Source organism: Elephas maximus, chromosome 3 (assembly GCF_024166365.1).
Source record: "Elephas maximus indicus isolate mEleMax1 chromosome 3, mEleMax1 primary haplotype, whole genome shotgun sequence".
NCBI lineage: Eukaryota > Metazoa > Chordata > Mammalia > Proboscidea > Elephantidae > Elephas > Elephas maximus.
Window position 1 is genome coordinate 104,665,742 of NC_064821.1, and position 17,406 is coordinate 104,683,147.

Consider the following 17,406-nt stretch of genomic DNA (forward strand, 5'->3'; position numbering starts at 1 on the left):
TGTAATCTTTATGCGAGCAGATCTCCATGTTTTTCTCCTGTGGAGTGGCTGGGTGGATTTGAACCGCCAACCTTTGGGTTAGCAGCAAAGTGCTTATCCATTGTGCCACCAGAGTTCCTTTTACAGTTGTTATTGTTGTTGTTAGGTGCCGTCGAGTTGGTTCTGACTCATAGCAAGCCTGTGTACCACAAAACAAAACACTGCCCGGTCCTGCTCCATCTTCACAATCCTTGTTACGCTTGAGCCCATTGTTGCAGCCACTGTGTCAATCCATCTCCTTGGGGATCTTCCTCTTTTCCACTGATCCTGTACTTTATTAAGCATGATGTCCTTCTCCAGGGACTGATCCCTCCTGACAATATGTCCACAATATGTAAGACTTAGTCTCACCATCCTTGCTTTTAAGGTGCATTCTGGTTGTACTTCTTCCAAGACAGATTTGTTCGTTCTTTTGGAAAAAAAGTCTGTGGTATATTCAATATTCTTTGCCAAGACCACAATTTAAAGACATCAATTCTTCTTTGGTCTTCCTTATTCATTGTCCAGCTTTCACATGCATATGTCGACATTGAAAATACCATGGCTTAGGTCAGGTGCACCGTAGTCTTCAAGGTGACATCTTTGCTTTTCAACACTTTAAAGAGGTCCTTTGCAGGAGATTTGCCCAATGCAATGCGTCTTTTGATTTTTTGACTGCTGCTTCCGTGGGTGTTGATTGTGGATCCAAATAAAATGAAATCCTTGAAAACTTCAATGTTTTCTCCATTTATCTTCATGTAGCTAATTGGTCTAGTGAGGATTTTTGTTTTCTTTATATTGAGGTGTAATGCATACTGAAGGCTGTGGTCTTTGATCTTCATTGTTAAGTGCTTCAAGTCCTCTTCACTTTCAGCAAGCAACTCTGTGTCATTTGTACAAAACAGATTGCTAGACTTCCTCCAATCCTGAAGCCCCATTCCTCTTTATATAGTCCAACTTCTCGGACAATTTGCTCAGCATAGAGACTGAATAGGTATCGTTGAAAGGATACAACCCTGATGCACACCTTTCCTGACTTTAAACCACTCAGTATCCCCTTGTTCTGTCCTAATAACTACCTCTTGATCTATTTACAGGTTTCCCATGAGCACAGTTAAGTGTTCTGGAATTCCCATTCTTCGCAATGTTATCCAAAATTTATTATGATCCACACATTTGAATGCCTTTGAATAGTCACCTTTTTACAGACATGTTGTAAAACATCTCTCACGTTTCCTCATGATTAGATTCAGGTTGTTGGTTATGCATTTTTGGTAGGAATATCACCAAAGTGATGTTATGTTCTTACCGTTTGTTGCATTTTATCAGGTGGTGATAACTTTGATCACAGGTTCTCTCTTATAAGATTATTCTTTTCCCTTTTGTAATTAATACATATTTTGAGACTCTGCAAATAAAACATTACTCACTAGAACTTTCCTCCACTATTTTTAGCATCCATTTGTGTTTTCTGGCCGAATTACTTATTACTGTGATGGTTGCCAGATGATGGTTTTCTAATTCCATCATTCCTTCCGCATTTATTAGTTGCCACTCTAGTATAAGGAAACCCTTGATCTCATTCCTATTTATTTATTTATAAGAGCATGGATTCAAAGATTCTTATTTTTAGTCAAAGAGTTATAATCTGTTACTATCACTATTTATTTTTTTCTTATTGAACTTTAGATGAAGGTTTACAGAACAAACTAGTTTCTCATCAAATAGTGCACAGATTGTTGTATGATATTGGTTAACAACCCCACGACATGTCAACACTCTCCCTTCTCAACCCTGAGTTCCCTATTACTACCTGTCCTATTCCCTCCTACCTTCCAGTCCCTTCCCCAGGGCTGGCATGCCTCTTTTAGTCTTGTTTTTTTCCATGGGACAGTTCAATCTTTGGCTGAAGGGTGAACCTCAGGAGTGGCCTCATTACTGAGCTGAGAGGGTGTCCGGGGTCATACTCTCAGGGTTTCTCCAGTCTCTGTCAGGCCAGCAAGTCTGGTCTTTCTTTTTGAGTTGGAATTTTGTTCTACATTATTCCCCAGCTCTGTCTAGGACTCTCTGTTGTGATCCCTGTCAGAGCAGTCAGTGGTGGTAGCCAGGTACCATCTAGTTTTACTGGACTCAGTCTGGTGGAGGCCACGGTAGATGTGGTCCATTAGTTATCTGGACTATTCTTTCCCTTATGTCTGGTTTTCTTCATTCTTCCTTGTTCCCGAAGGGTTGAGACCAGTGGAATATTCTAGATGGTCACTCACAGGCTTTTAAGACCCCAGACACTACTCACCAAAGTAGAATGTAGAACATACTCTATAAACCCTGTATGCCAATTGAGCTAGAAGTTCCGTGAGACCATGGTCCCCACAGCCCTCAGCCCAGCAATTCGGTCCCTCAGGTCCATGTGTCTATGAAGCTACTGTGGCCTTGCCTTGTACAGGTTGTGCTGGCTTCCCCAGTATTGTGTACTGTCTTACCCTTCACCAAAATTACCACTTGTCTATGAAGTGTTTTTCCATCCCCACCCTTCCCTTCCCTCATAACCATCAAATATTTTTTCTTTTTGTATGTAAACATTTTCATGAGTTTTTACAATAGTGGTCTCATACAATATTTGTCCTTTTGTGACTGACTTATTCATTCAGCATAATCTCCTCCAGAAGCATCCATGTGATTAGATATTCACAGATTCGTTTTTCTTTAGCATTGCATAATACCCCATTGTGTGTATGTACCACAGTTTATCCATTCATCTGTTGATAGGCATCTAGGTTGTTTCCATCTTTTTGCTATTGTGAACTATGTTGCAATGAACATAGGTGTACATATATCTATTTATGTGATGACTCTTATTTCTCTAGGATATATTCCTAGGAGTGGGATTGCTGGATCAAATGGTATTTCTATTTCTGGCTTTCTAAGGGAGCACCATATTGTTTTCCAAAAAGGTTGTATCATTTTGCATTCCCACCAGGAGTGCATAAAAGTTCCGATCACCCCGCATCCTCTCCAACATCTGTTATTTTCTGTTTTATTGATTCATGCCAGTAATGCCGGAGTGAGATGGTATCTCATTGTGGTTTTGATCTGCACTGCTCTGATGGCTAGAGATCGTGAGTATTTCCTCATTTGTCTGTTCTTTGGTGAAGTGAAGTGTCTGTTCATTTCTTTTGCCTATTTTTTAATTGGATTGTTTGTCTTTTTGTTGTAGAGGTGTTGGATTTTCTTGTAGATTTTAGAGATTAGTCCTTTGTCTGATTTGTAATAAGATAGCCAATATCTTTTTCCAGTCTGTAGGTGTTTTTACTCTTTTGGTGAAGTCCTTTGATGAGCATAAGTGTTTAATTTTTAGAAGATCCCAGTTATCTAGCTTATCCTCTGGAGCTTGTGTGTTGTTGATTGTGATTTGTATCCTGTTAGTGCTGTGTATTAGGGCCTCTAGTGTTGATCCTGTTTTTTCTTCTATGAACTTCATGGTTTTTGGCTTTATATTTAGGTCTTTGATCCACTTTGAGTTACTTTTTGTATATGATTTGAGGTATGGGTCCCGTTTCATTTTTTTGCAGATGGACATCCGGTTTTGCCAGCACCATTTATTTAAAAACACTGTCTTTTCCCAATTTGATGGATTTGGGCCCTTGTTCAAGATCAGGTGACCATAAGTGGCTGGATTTACATCTGGGTTCTCTGTTCTGTTCCATTGGTCAATGTATCTGTCATTGTACCAGTACCAGGCTGTTGTGACTACCATAGCTGTATAGTAGGTTCTGAGGTCAGGTGGTGTGAGTCCTCCTACTTTATTTTTCTTCTTCAGTAGTATCACTATTTATTTTGATGCTCAGGATACTCCAGGTTTGGTCACTGGATGCCAATTCAAGCCAGTCGTTTCCTTATTTTTCCCCACAATAAAATGTTCTAGGCTCATCTTACATTTTCCTTTCCTAGTCTCTGTAAGCAGTCATTTTTCCAAAGCCCTGGTTCCTTCCAGTGGATAACGATAACTAAAAACTAAGATCTGGACTTTAGGTGTGCTCACTGATATCAGGGTCTTATTATGCCCAGGTCATCTCAATGGACACAAATGGGGAATATATATATGTATGCATATTTTTTTTATAATGTGAGCACACATACAAATATATGTATGAACAACCATAGCTACATCCATCAATCCATCCATGATCCATTCATCCATCCATCCATCATCACCATCATCATCATCTATCTATATAAAACCTGAGTCACATCAGTAACCTCTGATTCCAATCCAACACAACAGAGTTCAGTCTATTTTCTCCCCTTCCATATCCACATCTCCCTCCCATTACACTTAACATATTTGCTTAGAAAGTCAATCTCCCCAGTATATAGCTAATCTCCCATCACTGCCATGGTCACCCTGTGCAGACCCTCCTCATCTTGCCCAGGCTCCGACACCTGCTCTAAACTCCTACTGCCCCTCCCTGTGTGAATTCCCTCCTCACCCTACCTGTGCTACAACAGTCCCTGACAGCCACTACCACCACCTCTCTGGTAGATGTTTTTAATAGCTTATTTCCTCTCTTAGTAATACATATTCACTGTTATATATAAAAAAAAAAAGGCGGAAAAAGACAAGTATAAAGAAGAAAATAAAAGGTTTTGTAAAAGACGTTTGTAATCCCATAATCCAGACAAAACTTTTGTTAACATTTTGACAATATTTCCTCATAGTCCTTATAAGGTTTTGCCTACAGAAAACTGGTCTCACTTACAAAACTAGTTTTATGCTCTGTAGTTACTTCTATGAGGAGCCCTGGTGGTGCAGTGGTTAATTGCTCGGCTGCTAACTGAAAGGTCGGCTGTTACTACCAGCCAGAGGCTCCATGAGAGAAAGACCTGGCAGTCTGTTCCCCTAAAGATTACAGCCTTGGAAACACTTTGGGACAGTTCTACTCTCCTGTAGGGTCACTATGGGTCAGAACCGACTCGACAGCAATGGATTTGGTTTGGGTTTAGTTAATTCTATACACTGCTTTTGCTACTCTATTTTCCTGTGTAATTAAATATTCTTGGAACGACTTTATTGCATGTCTCTATTTTGTCCTCTGCTATAAAGGCCTGTTGAGGAAATAAAATTAGATAATATATGCAAAACTATTTGTAAATGTGCTCAAAATTATGTCATCATTACACTCTTTTTTATTTCTCCCAAGTGTGTATCCAACTCATCTCTGTTCCCATCATATCTCTTTAAAAAAAAAAAAAAATTACCCATCACAAAAAGAATGATTAGCAAATTTGTTAAAATGGTGCTGAATCAATGTATTGTAAATGCTCAAGATTCTTCTAGAAGAATCCACATATTGTGACAAAAGAGAACCTAGAAGAATCCACATATTGTGACATAACACATATTAAAATACTGGTTCCATCAGTAACCAACTGTGAGTATGAGTAAACTATTCATTCTCAGGGCACTACACTTTCACCGCTCGTCAAATAAGTGAAATAGTCTCTCTTCTATTTTATGTAGCTCAGCAAGGATCTCAATGAGACAGCAGGTCTGATTTTTTTTTTTTTTTTTTAAGCATGAACATGAGGATTATTTGATTACAAACCTTTGGCATAGATTCAAGGAACCTTGGACCTTCTCCCTGGTGCTTCCACTAACTGGCTATCACTACCCAACAAAGTCAGTTACCTCATTAGTAAAACGAGAGAGCTGACCTCAGTTTTTAGCAAAGATCTTTCTAACCTTCCTCTTATGAACTAATAATTTTATTTGAGAAATGAGAAACCAGATCTTGCCTTTCATGAAGCTGCCTGAGGTTTTGTTGGATCAAATGGGGAGGACTTACATGAGGAAAAGAAAATCTGAATTTGTGATAACAGCTCTGTAATCTGCCCTGATTATGCACATGTGGTAATCCCACACCCGGTCATCTTTTCCAAGAGAAGGGACCCAAAACAGCAGCTGTCAATGCCTCATGCCTGCAGGGAAGCTGTCTTTAGAAAAAGCTAGAACAAGAGTGAGGAAAAGCAACTGTCTGCCAATGTTGGAAGTGCACTGGAAATTATAGCCAGTTGTGTTGACATTTTGTTAATCCACTGGATTTTTCAGTTTTCTATTTCCTGTTTCACTTACCTGGTCGTCATTCTGTTATACTTTTTTATGGGAGTCCTCAGGACAATCATTTGCCTTCTCTGAATTTCATTCTTCTCAGTCATACATTGGTGAAACCAATTAATTGTAAAAAAAAGACTCCAATTTTGCCCACCCCTGTACCCACGTCCTTTGTACTGTGACTTCGTAGCTCCTCTCATCAAAAACTGTAGTCATTTCCCCCTCATTAGGGACTGCACTGTGTCCCATTAAAATGTGTATTGAAATCATAACCCTCATGCCTGTAGAGATGGTCCCTGGGTGGTACAAACAGTTTGCATTCTGCTACTATCTGAGAGGTTGGCAGTTGCAGTCCACCCAGTGGCACTGCAGAAGAAAGTCCTAGAATCTACTTCTGTAAGATTACAGCCATTGAAAGCCTATGGAGTGCAGTCTTACTCTGAAACATGTGGAATGTCCATGAGTTGGAAGTGACTGGATGGCAATGGGTTGGGTTTTTTTTTAATACCTGTGGATATAACACCCTTTGGGAATAGGGTTTTCTTTGTTATGCTAATGAGGCCGTATTAGTGTAGGGTGTGCCCTAAACCTAATCACTTCTGAGTTATAAGGAGCACCGTGGACATAGAAACAACCAAGCATAAACAGGGGATGACAGATGCTAAAGTGAAGATCACCAAGGAAACAAGAAATCTCAGAGACAAAGTTTAGCCAAGGATCTTCCCTCAGAGCTGACAAAGCAAGAACTTCCCCTACAGCCAGTGCCCTGCAATCACACTTCTAGCCCCCAGAATTGTGAGAAAAAAAATTTCTGTATTGGTATTTATGTTACAGCAGCGCTAAGAAACTAAGACACCTTGCCTTGAGTTGAGGCTGGCCTTATGACTTGCATAGGCCAACAGAATGCAGTGCAATATGCCAGTTTCAAGCCTAGACCTCAAAAGGCCTTGTGTGCTTCCATTCTCTACGTGGAGATCTTACTGCCCCAGTGTGAACATATCTAGGCTAGCTTGCTGGAGAATGAGAGAGAACATGGAAAAGAACCCCGTTGTCCCAGCTGAGGTCATCCTAGATCAGTCTTCAGCCAGGTGAGCTCCAAAACCAGTAAGACAGCCCAACCAAGATCAGCAGAGCCTCACAGTTGACCCGTAGACTTGCATGCAATAATGAATGCTTGTTGTTTGAAGCCACTGAGTTTTGGCCCGTTTGTTATGCAGCAATATACATACTAAAACATATGGTATGAACTTAACAAATTTAAAATAGAGGAGCCTTTAAGTGGAAAGGTGAATTACATTCCAGCTGTACTGGAGACAGCATTAAATTCAAAGTATAAGAACTTGATTCTTAGGTCTATTCTGCCAATTCATTGGGCATAGGATCTTAAATTAAAAAAAAAAAAAAAAGCTCTCTTATTCTCAATTTCCTTATATTAGGAAAAGAGATATCAATCCACTTCCTTTCTAATTATTAATAACTGGGTTACTGAAAGGATTAAATGAGATAATTTCCTTGTAAATGAAATCCATAATTAAGAGGGTATGATACAATTCTCAACAGCAAAGTCCCAGCAACACAGTGTGTGTCAAGCTTTTAATGATCCAGCTAAGGAAGATGGGAGATTTTTTTTAGCAGAGGAGATATGAAACAACTGCAAGGAAAAGCTTCTGCCATATGAAGGAGAGTAAGCCTAGAAGAATCCCTCTTCCTCTTAAAGCCATGAACATCTCTTAAGTCAACGTTACAGCAAGCATTAGGCGAAGGCATTTTTGTGGGATACACAGAGGGCCACATTTCTAGTATTTCAGCACCAGATGGATCTGGTACAAGATCCAAGGAACAAGAATAATTATAATAATTGAAGTATACGGCTGAAAGTTTGTACGTAACATAAAACCTGAAGCTATCGCTGACAGGACGACTGGAAGATATTCCTAAGCATTAGCTTTCATAATTAGGAAGTGACTGGTCCAATGTGAACAAAGGTGACAGAGAAGCAGATGAAGAAAGACAAAGAGGATGTAATTACAATTAGCCCAGATACACTTAAGGCAATGCAGCACAGTGGGAAAGTTTGAGCTTTGGAATCCCATCAACTCGGGTTCAAATTCCAGCCCTTACCTTTCTCTTCGAGCTTTAGTGCCATCAGCAAAATAATGCTGTTTCAGAAAATCAGTGTCTATTTTATTTTCAGTTAAGGATAAGCAAACTATCATGCCGTCTCTAGTATGAATTCTGTGTGGAATTTGGTGATTGTTAGGAGATATGCTATAAACAGCACAGGTTCTGGTGTTCCACAAACATGGTTGGCATCAAGTCCTGGCACTGCCAAGTGTGAATTTTATGACTTTAGTTGCCATCCTTAATCCCTTTAAGCCTCAGTTTGTGGAGATAGCAATTTGAATTTCATAAGGCTATACTAGACTATATGTTCTATGGCAGCAGGCTTATTTTTTCTGTATTATTCACTGTTACAGCCTCAGGGCTGAATGCTTGACACATAATAGATTCCCAGCAAGCACTTACAGAACTAAGGCACTGGGAAATTACTTAAAATAATGCACCTGACATATCTATCTCAATACCTGGAATATGCTAAGAATTTTTGTTGTTCATTTTACATTGTTATGAGTTAAGCAAAAAAGAAAAAAAAAAAAAAACCCTTTCAGAACTGGCCTGGAAATATGATGGTTTTCACTGCAACCTCTTTTGTACCTTTCAGTGTGTGTACCATGTGCATGTATTCACTTGATTTCAAAAAGGTAATTAAAATTTAAAAAGGCAAAAGAACCTCTTCAGGGAGTGTCTACGGAGTAGATCCTGATTTAGTTAAGTCCATGACATTCATAGTCACTGCCTGACACCTCTGATGGTAAGTAGACCCCTGCCTTTGCCCCCTCCCCTTTTCCTCATTATAAATCAACTCTATTTCTGCATGTAGCTGGCAGTCCTTAAAAAGAACCTGGGACATTTTAAAACTCTGTAAAGATGGCAGATGTCCAACTTTCTTTTTGAGCAAGAAGCAGGGTCTAGGTTTCTCTATCCCTAGTACTCGAGGGAGCAGAACAAAGTGAGATTGAAATCTCCATCAGAGGCAAAGGAAGACTCTGCAGGTAAGGGGCAGTTTAAAGCAATGCCCAGCCCTGGAATCCTGGGGCTGTAACCAAGGGCAGGATGGAACCACACTGGGCAAGGCCATCTGGAGACACTGCCGCTAAAGCAAAAGACTAGTGGGAGGGGACCGGGGAAGACTGAAAGGGGACTTTGGATCTTCACATTATTTATTACAACTCACCTATTGAGAAAGGCAGAAAGGCTTCCCTTTTCTTAAATTGTCCATTCTCCAGAAAATGCTCCGGATTGAATGTTTCGGGGGTGGCCCACTCTGCAGGGTCCCTGTGCAGTGCAGTCAGATTAGTCAGGATCATGGTCCCCTAGAGAAGGCAGCAAAGACTCAGGCAAGGCTTCAGTCACACAACACGCCTACACAGATGGTGTTAGTCCTCAGGCTTCTACACCTTGACTACACCCTGAACTCCCCTACCCTCCCAAGCCCACAATCTCCTGAGCCCAACCCTCCAGAACTCTGTCCTTTGCCATGGGACACTTCACAGTGATGGATTGGAACTGCCTGCTGGGAATTTTACCAGGGAAGTTTGGCTACTATTCACTGTGGAATGTATCTTCTCTAAAGGGACAGGTCAGTGTTGGATTTCAGAGGGTGTATGTATACAGCAGGAAGAAAATAATGCAGCAGCTGGTCGGACAGCATTGTACCAAAATCAATCGAGCTGCTCAGTGAGGGGATAACTGTGGCAGCTCCACAAAGGTAAAGGATGTCTCAGCCTTCTGTTTCTCCCATTTTCTTCCTTCCAGTGTCTACCACACGGCACCCACTCTCCCAGTAGGTTTAACACTAGAATCAGGGAGCCCAGTGAAAGGCACCCATCTTCATCCAGTTACAGAAGCAAGAAACCCAGATGTCGTTCATGCATCCTTTCCCCTCACTCTGCCTTCATCCAATCCATCAGCAAGAATTGCTGATTTTACTTCCTGAATTTCTTTCGTTCTATCACCTTGACTCCATGTTCGCTCCCCAGGCTACCACTTTGCTTGCTTATACTCCTATAATAGCCTTCTATCTATGTCCTGAGGGCAGTTGTGGTTCGGAGGTAGAATTCTCACCTTCCATGCAGGAGACCAGGTTTGATTCCTGGCCAATTCACCTCAAGCACAGCCACCTGTCAGTGGTGATTTACGTGTTGTTATGATGCTAAACAGGTTTTAGCAGAGCTTCCAGACTAAGACAAACTATGAACAAAGGCCTGGTGATCTACTTCCAAAAATCAGCCAATGAAAACCCTATGGATCACGACAGTCCTATCCTATAGCGCATGGAGTCTCCATGAGTTGAGGGCCGACTCTACAGCAGCTAACAAGGATGTTCCATTCCCTCTCTTGCCCCTTTTAATCTACTCTGCATCCTGAAAGCAGAGTGAGCATTGAAAATGATTAAACCAAACCACACTCACCCACCCACTGCTACCCTGAACGTGAAACCCTTCAGTAACTTCCCATTACTCTTATGTTAAAGACCCTGTGATGGTTAAGATTGTATGTCAACTTGGCGGGGCCATGATTCTCAGTGTTTTGGAAGTTATGTGATGTTGTGATTACTTCCCTGTAGAAATTTGATATGCAATCACCCCCATGATATAATCTGCAGTCTTGCCTGCTAACCTTGGGGATTCCTTGACCATCACAGCCTGTGAGCGGGAATCCTGCTTTCCAACCTGGTCATCTTGAGTTCAGCAGCTTCTGTGCCTCTGTGAACTGGGAAAGGACTCTATCCGGATCCAAGAAGTTGGGATGTTCCAGCCCCTACAATCCTGTGATCTGTTTCCTTGATATAAATCTCTCTGTATATATTTTTATGCATTACTGGTTTTCCTTCTCTAGAGAATCCAGCCTAAGACAGACCCATCATCTGACCTTGTCTGGGCCACCCTCCTCCTCCTGCCTCATTCCCACTATAGAGGTCTTCTTCCAGATTCTCAAACATGCAATGTTTTCCCTCATTTCGAGGCTTTTTTCCCCCACTGCCTGGAATGCTCTTTTGCCCCACTTTGTCACCAAGCTACCCTTAAGCATTCTTTAATCCTTGGTCCAAACATCGCTTCCTTTTGGAAGCCTTCTCTGACCATTCCCACTCATACTCCAAGATGAAGCTAACCTGCATTTTATAGCACAATGTACTTTATTCAGGGTTTGGAATTATCTAGCCTAATCATTTGTATGATTGTTTTCTTGCTCAGGGGTGTTTCTTCAGACCTGAGCACATTAGATGCTTAATGAATATTTGTGGAGTTAATAAAGAATAATTACTATTTTGGGCACTTTCTAAAACAAACAGTAGGTAAAGTGCTCTACATAAATGACCTCAGTTTCCCTCTAGATGGATCGTGCCAGAGAGGTTTTACATGCACTTCACAGGTGAAGAATTAAAGCTCTAACAGGGTAAATAACGTGCCCACGGTTGCACAGTAAGAGAAGGCAGAGCTGTGATTTGAACTAAGTCTGTCTGATGCCCTGGCTCTCAGTCTCTATATTAAACAGTCAACTAGGTCTCCTAGTTCCCAGGCTGGTTACTGAAGTTGACTTTACAAATCAGTAGTAGAAAGGGTCTGTTGAGCTGGGTTGTTTCCTTGGCATTTGATAAGTTTGCTAGAAAAATGCAAGCAGCACTTAGAATTTAGACTTCAACCTTCACCACAAGATGACCAATCAATAAGGAACTCAGTGCATGCACAGTTGCTTTTCCTGGCTCTGCAGTGACAGTGTCCAAGAGGTAACCAAGGAATAACCAAGAGGTGACCAAGGTGTGACCAAGGGTAAGCAAAGCTCCTCTGTTTGTGCCTCTTGAGATTGTTCCTGGGTACAACACACTCACAGGAATGTAGACAAACTGGAATGCATCCGCAGAGGCTGACCCAGGTAGTAAGAAAACAGGGGAAGAGATGCAAGAATGTACACTCTCTAGAGAGGATGTTATAGGGCACAGGAGAGCTGTCTGCAAAGATCTTGAGTGATGGGGAGAGTGGGATCAGAATTCCTTTGTGATAACTGGGGAATTTAATAGGATGCTACTTCCAAAAATCAGCCATTGAAAACTCTGTGGATCACCACAATCCATTCTGCAACTAACCACGAGGGTGCAAGGACTGAGCAGCTTTTTGTTCTGTTGTGCATGGCGCAGCCATGAGTCTAGGGCAGACTCTAAGGCAACTAACAACGGCAATGATTGAAAAAAATTACAGGGAGACTCTAATTTTAAAGTCAAAATAAAGCAACTCTTGTGGAGGGAACGTGGTGCAGCACAAAAAACATGAGAAGCCTTGGAAGCAGAATAGATCTGATTCTGGGTCCCAACTTTGTCACTTAGCAGCTGAGAGATTTTAGGCAGGGTACTGACTTTCTCTGAGCCTCAATCTCCCAGTCTAAAAGATGGGTGTACCAAAACCTGTTGCTGTCAAGCCTATTCCGACTGATAGTTACCCTATAAGACAGAGTAGAACTGCTCCATAGGGTTTCCAAGCAGCGGCTGGTGGATTTCAACTGTCGACTTTTTGGTCAGCAGGTAAGGTCTTAACCACGGTGCCACCAGGGCTCCTCAAAGATGGATATAAAAAAAGAGTTATTCTGAGGACTGAGTGAGACATTTTGAAAGAACCTCGAAAGCCCACAGCACACAATCACTGCTTTATAAATGCTGGCTCCTTTCTCAACCTAATAATTAATGTTGCACACACCTGGTTGGTTTCGCTTTTGTGACAGGAAGTTCCTTATCACTGGAGCTGTGAGTGAAAACTGGAGAAATACTTGTGGGGGTATTATGTTAGAAACACCAGCATTAATATGATATTGACTCAAAGACAAACAAAGAAACAAACAAACCCAAATCTGTTGCCATCAAGTCGATTGCAACTCATAGCGACCCTATAGGACAGAGTAGAACTGCCCCATAGCATTTCCAAGGAGCGCCTGGTGGATTTGAACTGCGAACCTTTTGGTTAGAAGCCATAGGTCTTAACCACTATGCCTCCAGGGGCACCTTCACATTTTAACATTCTATAGCCCCAGGATTACATGGGGCAAGTGTCTAGTTCTTCGAGATGTCGTACCAAGAGAAAGAAAAAGGTTCTGTGACAATGTATGACAGAACTGCTGCCTGCTGTATCCTCACCAATATTCACAATGCACGCTGTTATTCTTAGCTGCCAACAAGTTGCCTCCAACTCATGGCGACCCACAAACAACAGGATCACACTGTTGTGATCCATAGGGTTTTCACTGGCTAATTTTCAGAAGTAGATCACCAGGCCTTTCTTCCTAGTACATCATCCTAGTCTGGAAGCTCTGCTGGAAGCTGTATAGCATCATAGCAACACTTAAACCTCCACTGCCAGACAGGGAGTGACTGTGATGAGGTGCCCACAAACCTACTGCCATCCAGTCCATTCTGACTCATAGTGATGCCATAGGGTTTCCAAGGCTGTAAATCTTCATGGAAGCAGACTGCCACATCTTTCTCCAAGGATCCACTGGTGGTTTTGAACTGCACTGAGGTGTGCTGGCCAGAAATTGAACCCGGGTCTCCCGCATGGAAGGTGAGAATTTTACCACTGAGTCAACACAGCCCACCAATGCAAATTAGTATGGTAAAAACTCTGAGAAGTTTTTAAGTCTTTCCCTAAATTTATTTGGTCATAGAATTCCCCATCTTTCCCCCAATACCTATTAACCTAGGGGTACAAATGTTCTTAAGCCCATACTTGGAGGAAAACAAATAGTATTATATCAGGTATGATATATCTCTCTCCCTATTTGAGTGATTGCTTAGGACAGGAATATGTGTCAGTTTTCAAATTCAGATTCCTACTGTCTAAAAAGACGGACTTGAAGACCTGAGGCTGAAAGTCCCTGGTTACCTTTGGCAGCTGGTATCCAGCCATAGTGGTATCAAATGTCACTTCCCTGGGCACATTCACGGGGAGGATGTTGCCCATTCTCTGCACCTCATGGATGACGGCATTGGTGTAGGGCATGTGCTCTCGGTCATTCAAGCTGGGCTGCCGTGACTGGCCAATTACTCTGTCAGTCTCAGCTTGTACTTTCTCTGGAAAACAGAAGGTTCTATTATTTTTTAAACTTTTATGCCTTCTTCCAGAGATGCATGGGTGGCCTCCAAGGTCTCTCCTGTTGTATTTCAATTAGTGATCAAGTTATAAACAAATGGTTCTTAATCCTTGAAAGGGTATATTTAAGAAAAATTTCAACTCCATAATTTTTTCACCTTAGGCTTAGGAATGGAATAACCAGGGTCAAAATGGGTAAAATTATAGTGTTGTTGTTATTGTTATCCGTTGCCACTGAGTTGTCTCTGACTCATGGGAACTTTATGTATAAAAGAAGGAAACATTGCCAAGTCTTGAGTCATCTTCATGATTGTTGGTATGTTTGAGTTCATTGTTGTGGCTATTAAGAATAACGTAGGCTCCATAGACCGTAGTTTCTCAAGGAGATATGTAAGAGTGGAAACTAGGCCCTGGATCATACTCTTGCTTTACTAAATTAATGCTGCAAGTTAATAAAACTCTCTGAGCCTCAGTTTCCTCATCTGAGGGGATAAATTAGTGGGGATAAATCTACATTCATCCTAAGGATATTTTGAGAATTGCATGAACTGATTTAGGTGAGAACCCAATAAATGACAGAAACTGCCAGCTGTCCCCCAATATCTGTTCTCCTCTTTTTCTATATTAATAAAGATTTTACCTGGCTGCTCAGCTAACGACTACATTTCCCAGACTCCCTTGCAGCTTTGTGATCATGTGTGTGGCTAAGTTCTGGTCAAGAGAATGTGTGTAGAAGTGATGTTAAACACTTCAAACATGGCCTTAAAAGAAGAACTGTGTGTTCCCTTTGTCTCTAAAGAAAGAAAATGCTAGTAATTTCATCAAAGAGTAGGAACACATCATAAGGGACGTAGTAGCTGATCAAATTCTTCAAGAAGAGTTTGAGGTTTGCCATTTAGGAAAACTGGGGAAGTGCATTCTTGGTATAGAGAACAACACATGTGAATGAACAGAGGCATAATAAGAACAGTGCAATGGACAACTGACAAGTGATTTACTGAGGCCAGCATGCAGAGTGTGTGGGGTTAAAGTTGGCAGTAGAAACTCTGAGAAGATTTTAAGACATTCCCTAAATTTATCTGGCCATAGAATTCCCCGTCTTTCTCGGGAGTCTAGACATTATTCAGAGGGCGATGGCAGGTTATTACTTAAAAGACCAGATATTCATACAAGAATGTCACTCTTTTGTGAAATTTAACACAGTGTCAACTGACTCCACTGTTTTCCCCACTAGATCCTCAGTTTCTCCAGCAAAGGGACCGCTATATTTGCATTACCAGGACCCACCACAGTTCCTGACAGGAAAAAAAAAAAGAACACGCTAGATCCTGAGTCAAGCTCCTGACTGTTCCACCTATCTTCTCCTACCGTGCTATCTTCTGGTCCCAACCCTAGGGAAGCATGTTCCAGGAGGCATTCTTGTGTCCTGGTCCAGGCACATGAATGTTCACCTTGGATTTCTGGGTAGATGGCCAGGTAAAGCAGAGCCCAGCGCAGAGTTGTGGAAGTTGTCTCTGTTCCAGCAAGGAAGAGGTCCAGTGTGCTGCAGACAAGGTTTTCTTCATGGAAACTCGAAATAGCATTGTCTGTGTGCTAGAAAGAAAAATGTTTATTAATTTGCTCATAGTTGCCACAAAACACAGGTGCATCAGCCTAGGGAAGGAATTTGGAAAGAAAGGTCCCTAGGAGAAATAACTTTCCCTTTGGTTTCCTCAGAAGGCATAGGGTATTATAGCAATATCATTAGCATCATCCTGCCCCAAGTGCTGGAGGCTACCTAGGGCTTCTAGCACTTGAGCAGATGAAAATCAAAACAATCATTTTTCTTACACCTATAATTTGGGAAGAAGAAAAGAGAATGCACTGTGAAAAAGACAGACTTGAGTTCCAATATCAGCCACATACTCACTAGCTGTATGACTTATGGTGAGTTACTTAATCTCTCTGTGCTTTGGCTTCCTGCACTGTGAAATAGCCTCTTAAGATCACATGATGAGCTGCCTGAATTACAACAGGCACACAGCAAATAATTAACAAGTGTTTTACTGTTATCAGAAAAAATAAACTCCATTCCTCTTTCATGCAACAATTCTCATATCTCCCCATGCCCCTTTTCCTTTCCAGATTAACCTCCCTAATTCCATCACCTGTTCCTCTGACATTATCATCTTCCTCTGGATCCTTCAATTTGTCAGCTTTTCTCTTAATGTATGGTCCCATACCAGAACACCACATAACAAGTACAGTCTTTTCCTTTGAGGAGAAAACAATGCTTCTATTAATGCTATGCCAACAAGGTGAAATAAGGGAGGAGGTGGAAAGAAATCCACCAATCTGCCTACTCCAGGAGGAAGAACCATTAATCTGAAGAGTCAAAAGTCAAGGCACTGATTCAGTGATGTATATTAAGTGGAGGGGTCACTGTGTCAAAGGCCACACATTCAATCTGGCTTTCTTCCTGCTTCTTTTCTATAATGTTGGAAAGTAGATGACATAGGTGTGGTTGGAAGACAAAGCCCCGCCTAGGCCCTGAGGCTAAACTGTGGCATCCAAATCAGCTTGATTTGTGCTCTGATATGGGGGCTGAAGATAGGAGTAGATAACTGGGCCCCATAAAACCACATCTCTTGCTATCCATTCTTACTGATAGTGGCCCTATAGGACAGAATAGAATTGCCTTACAGGGTTTATAAACAGTATGTGGTGGTTTCAAAGTGCCGACCCTTTGGTTAGCAGACAAGCTCTTAATCACTATACCAACAGGGCTCTAAGCCAAAAATAAAACCATTGCCATCCAGTCAATTCCAACTCATAGTGACCCAACACGACAGGGTAGAACTGCCCCATAGGGTTTCCAAGGGTATAATATTTACAGAATCTGATTGCCACATCTTTCTCCAATGAGTAGCTGCTGGGGTCTAACGGCTGGCCTTTTGGTTAGCAGCTGAGCACTTAACCACTGTGCCACCAAGCCTCCTCAGGTAACTGGGCACAGACCTATCTAATACCAAAACGGTGCTTTTGTGATCAATTTCTATTTTCCCATTTGGGTACAGCTCCTTCAGATAAGGGTAAAGGGTAGGC

General features: G+C 41.6%; 1 protein-coding gene across 3 annotated transcripts in view; it reads right to left on the reverse strand.

The window, feature by feature from the left end:
• Positions 1-17,406, reverse strand: part of LOC126073134 (cytochrome P450 2J2-like) — a 41,907-nt gene that overhangs the window by 4,000 nt on the left and 20,501 nt on the right. For 2 of the 3 annotated variants that reach the window (XM_049879421.1, XM_049879420.1), the window contains 3 exons: positions 15,774-15,915; positions 14,116-14,303; positions 9,423-9,561 (listed from right to left, as the gene is read on the reverse strand). In XM_049879421.1, coding sequence (XP_049735378.1) covers positions 9,423-9,561; positions 14,116-14,303; positions 15,774-15,915 — 469 coding nt within the window. The remainder of the gene's footprint in view (positions 1-9,422; positions 9,562-14,115; positions 14,304-15,773; positions 15,916-17,406) is intronic. The other variant, XM_049879422.1, reaches the window with a different exon arrangement.